General features: G+C 42.9%; 1 protein-coding gene across 1 annotated transcript in view; it reads right to left on the reverse strand.

Moving 5' to 3' along the window:
- slc38a10 (solute carrier family 38 member 10) overlaps nt 1–3206 on the reverse strand; it is a 55290-nt gene extending 52084 nt beyond the window's left edge. Inside the window, exon 1 of the mRNA XM_007888561.2 lies at nt 2583–3206. Within this exon, the coding sequence (XP_007886752.1) occupies nt 2583–2672 (90 nt within the window). The 5' untranslated portion in view covers nt 2673–3206. The remainder of the gene's footprint in view (nt 1–2582) is intronic.
- Between the last annotated feature and the right edge of the window lie 2794 nt (nt 3207–6000).

A 6000-nucleotide genomic window follows, 5' to 3' on the forward strand; every position in this document is an offset into this window, starting at 1 on the left:
AAGTACACATCAATAATTCAGCCCAGTGAAAAAGAAGTAAATTACCACACCATTTCGCCCACAAAATACGGAGTCAGTCCACTTTACAGTATATCCTGTGAAGCGCTTTGAGATTACAGCATACTGGCCATTGCCAGAGGAAAAGTGAGAAAACATAAAACAGAGCAATATACACTATAAACGAAGATAGATGTAATTTCCTGGTTAAAATCTAATTCAGGAATTCGAATTGTGAGAAAACAACTTTCTGAACTCTGGGAGCATTTCCATAATAACCATTATCACTTATAATAATAAATAATAATCCTTGCATTTGATATAGCGCTTTTCACGTCGGGAGGACGTCCCAAAGCGCTTCACAGAATATACTGTAAAGTGAAGTGACTGTATATTTGTGGGCGAACGCGGCAGCCAATTGCGCACAGCAATGTCCCACAAACAGTCGTAGATTGAAAATGACCAATTTATTATTGTTTTTGGTTTTGGAGGGATTATTATTAAGTAAATATACAATTCAGAAGTATAAGCACGCTTCAATTTACATCAAGGAATTATTTCAAGGCTGCACTCTAATCTCAAGGTAACAAAGGTTGCTCACAGTCTTGAACAAATGTTGCAGACATTTTTACACATTATAAAATTTCACAATCACGATGCTGCTTTGTAATCACTCCCAGGTAGCACAGATAATAGGGAACGTTTGAAAACTCAACTGTTACAAGATACACAATTGAGACAATTGCACATATGAATTCCTGTTTAAAACAATTATCCATCCTTTGTCATTTTCTCCGCTAAACAATGTTTGAAAACCTACCAAACCTTTTGTTACATGCTTGTTTTTTTGTCCTATTTGAGTCACTCACAATGCTTTTTGAGGCATGCAATTTGCTCAGTCTTGCACAAATGTTGGCGTTTATGCGTTTATACTGGCAGAAAAGCGATATAATAATCCTTGCATTTGATGTAGTACCTGAGAACGTCTCAAAGCGCTTCATAGGATATACTGCAAAAGTGGATTGACTGTATTTTCCATCAGAAGGGTAATCGGGAGAGAGAAGTCTGATATATACCATCCATTCTCAATCACATTGCCCAGTGCTGAGGAGGTCCTACTCAGAGCTCCACCAACAGGTGTTCATTTTTCTCAAGGCTATTAAAGAAAGTCAGACAACTCAACTGATTCTTTAATAAGATTGAAAGTTCTTGAGCAGTCCACTGGAGCAAAGCTCAGATCAATTCTCATCTCTTAGTTTCATATAAATAAGTGAAAATCAATCCATCCTCAATTTATACTGTGTTTTATTCCACTGCCTGACACAATAAATACAACATAAGCTAGGCATTAAGCATGTCACAAGTAGCAAGCAAGGGAAATCCTAGGTGACTTGTTACAGGCTAAAACAGGAAAGGTGACAACTTTCATTTTGGGACTAAACAAAACCTGAATGACATTGCACTTTTGTCACTTCAATGGCCAGTGTTCTAGTTGCATTCCAAATCTAGAAATTATATAATTTATAAACAAACTGGAATTTCATAAATTTTAATGTGCTAACACACATTCAGTATATGAAGGATTTTTAAATTGTTGCTGTTTTGCAAAATTAACAAAATAAGCAGGTAGATGAGCAAGGATGCAACAATAGTTTCTGGTCCTGGGATTACTGAATTATGATTATAATACAGGAGAAACAGCTTTCCTATCAGCAAGTATAGGTACTTCAGTTATTTATAAAATAATCTTTTTCTTTATTTTGCAAATTAAAACTATTCACCCACAAAACAGTCACTGTGCTTTACAATGTAAATCCTGTGAAGCATTCACTTTGGGATGTCCTCCTGAAGTGAAAGGCGCTATGTCAAATGAAAGTATTATTGTATTATTATTCATTGTACAACTGCAACACAAATTGAAAACCAGGGAATTATGTCACAATCATAACATTGTAATATATTCAGTTCATAATTATCATTGTGCTCTAGCCCCACACTGGCAGATATAAACAAAACGCAAAATACTGCAAACGGTGGAAATCTGAAAACAACAGAAGTCACTGGGAACACTCAGCAAGTCCTTCATCGAGTTCTGACTAAGGGTCATGGACCCGAAACAGTGACTCACTTTCCTTTCTCCATAGATGCTGCCTGACCTGCTGAGTGTTCCCAGGAGCTTCTGTTTTTGCTGGCAGACATAAAGTTACTTCACTGACTGAGGAAACAACTCTTAGAACATGGACAAGAAGCACAAAATAGTCACTTGCACTTTACAGTTTATTTTGTGAAGCTCTTTAGGACATCCTACCGATGTGAAAGGCACTGTAAGAAAGAGGGTCCGTGTATATTTTCATACAATGCAGAACGGTATTTCAGTGATAGCACTAATGGTAGCTCAAGTTTTTAGGCCCAGATGTTGGTGCTCATATTTTGAAATAAATACAGCGAAGTGAATAAGCTAAATAAAGCTCTATTATTAGTAGACCAGACTTTTACATACAGTAGCAATGTCTTCAAGGCACTATTTGCTGCAATAGTGGTGCAAACATCATCAGCCTTACAAACTGTCTCAATTCCAGACTCACCTGTTTGAAACAGAACGGCATAGTGAGAACGCTGACTCCCACAATACTGTTCACCACGTTCATGATCAGACCCCAATTTGATGCTGTCATTTTTAGTTCGTTTTCAGGGTAAGATCTCACAAAAATTCAGAGAAACAAGGAGGGCAGAGGGGAATACAAGAAAAAAGGACTCCTTCTGAACTTTTTCCCTGATACTGACAGAACCCACAGTAACTAGTCTTTACTTTAAATGCTAAACTGAAGATGGTCTCTCACGAGTTTATAAAGCTCAGAAGCATCTGTAATTAGTCAACGTTTTAAGGGTTTGGGAAGGTGAAATGCAGTTCCAAAATGCTGCTTGCAACTTCTAATCTTGAATTCTACTGAGAGGCCTTGAAGTCATGTCACTGGAACCTTCAAAAAAAAAGTTTTAAAATACGATCCGTGGCATTTTGTGATATAGAGAATCAGTTTTTACACAGTGAAACAACAAAGCAGAGAGGTAACAATAGTAATACTGATCAGACTGAAAGAAGGCTGAAGTTATACCTAACCAAAACGGGTGTTTTTCTTAAAACAAAACAAATGCTGACTGAAATGTACAAAACAAAACAAGAGTGAGTTTACAAAACAAAACTCTCTTGAGGGGCAAAACAATTCTGCTCAAAACATCCAAAGGACAATAACGATTGCAACACAATCAAAGCAAAAAGGCCGAGAAAGGCAAATAACATCCACCCAAAAGAAACGGGTCGAGAAAGGAAATCAGGTTCTTTTGAAGTTTCACTTATGTAAAACAAAAAACCCTCCGGGATACTTTTTTTTCCAGCGATAATGGCAAACCCAAAAAAAAAAAATGCAAATGTACAAAAAAAAAAGAAAGTTAAAAAGAGTTAAGAAAACATCAGCTGAGCTGCAACAGGGCCCCAAACAGCCTCCACAGGCACCGAGACAGAGACAGGGAGCGACAGACAAGACAAGAGACTGAAAGCCACAGACTGAGCCTCGGGGAGAAACAGGCGACTGAGACTGACTGTCAAGAGAGGGACACAGACTGACACTCGAGGAGAGAAACAGACAAACAGACTGAGACGGACGGACGGACAGACAATCGGGGACACTGGGTCTGACAGGACAGAAAGAGACAAGAGAATCAGGGAGACAGACAGACAGACAGACTCAGACAGACTGGGTCTGACAGGCAGAGGCAGACAGGCAGACGGAGACTTGAGACACGGACAAGATTCAGCCACAGAGAGAGAGACAGGCAGACAGACGGGGGGGAAAGAGAGCGCCTGCCCCGCGGGAGCAGCCGTGACGTGGCGCCTCTTGCAAGAGGAAGGAAAGCTAAGTAAAGGCTGAGGAGTTTTTTTCTTGGGGGGGGAGTGGGGGGGAGGAAAGGGTTCGTTGTTTCTGACGGCACTTTTACACCAATTCTGTGTGTGTGTGTGTCTCTCTCTCTCTGTGTCTCTGTCCGCGGGCCTCTCCCTCTCGGGCTGTCAGCCCCGCTCACGTCGTCAGGAAACCCGCCGGAGTCTCCTTCACTTTCTCTCCCCCACCACCACCCCGACACCCACCCCGACACCCGGCTTCTCTCTCTCTCTCTCTCTCTTTCTTTCTCGGCCTTCTTTTTTTCCCCCTCTCTCCCTTCTTCTCCTCCTCCTCCTCCTCCTCACATGTTCTCGGCCCCCAAAAAAGCGCCTCTCTCCCCCCCCCCCTCTCTCTCTCTCTCTCTTTCCTACCTTCCCTCCCTCAAAAACAACAAGAAGAAGCGCCGAGTCACCAAGGTGACCATCGGAATCCGGCCGCCAGCAACCGGAGAGGAGGAGGAGGAGACGGGGCGGTGGTGGAGAGGGGAAAGGCTTTGATCCTCGGCGCCGGTCGGAACGTTAGCAGCGATTTGAACCGTCGTTGACGGTTTGTCTGTCGGTCGCTCGCGCTGTCTCCAGGAAGTCCTCGCGCTGCCAACGAGGGTCCATCGGATCGGTCGCCCCGCCACCACCTTCCCTCCGAGCCGCCCGGCGGCGAGCGAGCGCGGACAGCGCCACCTCGGGGTGGAGAAGCCGCCAAGGTCCTCCCGCCGCCGCTGAGCTGAACTGAATGAACACAGTTGGGTTGGACCCCAAGTACACACACACACACACACACACACACACACACACACACACACACACACAGACAGACAGACAGACAGACAGACAGACAGACAGACAGACAGACAGACAGACAGACAGACAGACAGACAGACAGACAGACAGATAGACAGACACTGATAATAACAATCCGTGCATTTGATATAGCGCTTTTCACATCTTCTCGACGTCTCAAAGCGCTTCGCAGGACAGACTGTAAAGTGAATTGACTGTGTATTTGTGGGCGAAACGCGGCAGCCAATTGAATACAATTATCATCGCTCTTCTGCGTGTTTCAGGAGTTAGTCAGTGCGCCGCAGTATTAACAATCCTTGCATTTTGATGTAGCCCTTTATCACGTCTTCGAGACGTCTCGAAACTGTGGAACAATATATGCGGGTAACGGGACTTTGTGTACTTGTCAGTCTCAGTCCGCTTGTTTCTCTCTTGAGTGTCAGTGCCTGTCTCTCTCTTGCCACCAGTCTCAGTCGATGGAGACTGACAGACAGACAGAGAGAGACGGACATCAGAAACTGAAAGGCACAGACGGACCCTCCGAGAGAAACAGGCACTGACAATCATAGAGAAACAAGCAGACTGAGACTGACAGGTAGACAACCAAGCAGACTGAGACTGACAAGTACACAAAGTCCTGTTAACCCCACATTTTGTTCTACAGTGCATTGACTAACAATTGAAACATGTGGAAGGACAATGAGAATTGTATTCAGTACAAGTGTTTAACTGTATGTAGATTGTCAAGAGAATCGGTGTGCGAGAGAGCTTTCATTTTCATGGCAGATAATGACCCGTCGCCATATTCGGTGCAACGTCTTCCATAACATGGATGAAGTGACAAGGAAATACTGTTATCAGACATTGTTGCTCATCTGCAACAGAAAATAAAAATTCATTGTGAAGGAAAAAAAACGGTGCAGCAGGACTTGGTGAACACGCTGAAAGTTGGTTGCTTCATTGGGTAGTCGGTCACAAAGCAGTCACAGACGGCAGCGCTCTGTGCAATTTGCAATTGTGTTTACTATAATCCTTGCAATTTGATTTCATTAAACCTCAAAAATAAAGTGCTTCACAAAGCATTTTTCTGTTAAGTGTAGCAACTAAGTAATTGATTGCAGCAATGTCCCCACAGCCAGCCTTGGAATGAACGGCCAATTTTATTTGGGGGAATTGTTGGTCCAGGAGAAACTCCTTTCTCTTTGCAAATTGTACAACTGAGCCTTTTAATACCCACCTGTACAGGTTAATGTCTCATTCGAAGGATGGTACAGTATTCAAGCAAGTAATTA

This window comes from Callorhinchus milii, unplaced genomic scaffold (assembly GCF_018977255.1).
Source record: "Callorhinchus milii isolate IMCB2004 unplaced genomic scaffold, IMCB_Cmil_1.0 Scaffold20, whole genome shotgun sequence".
NCBI classification, from domain to species: Eukaryota; Metazoa; Chordata; class Chondrichthyes; order Chimaeriformes; family Callorhinchidae; genus Callorhinchus; species Callorhinchus milii.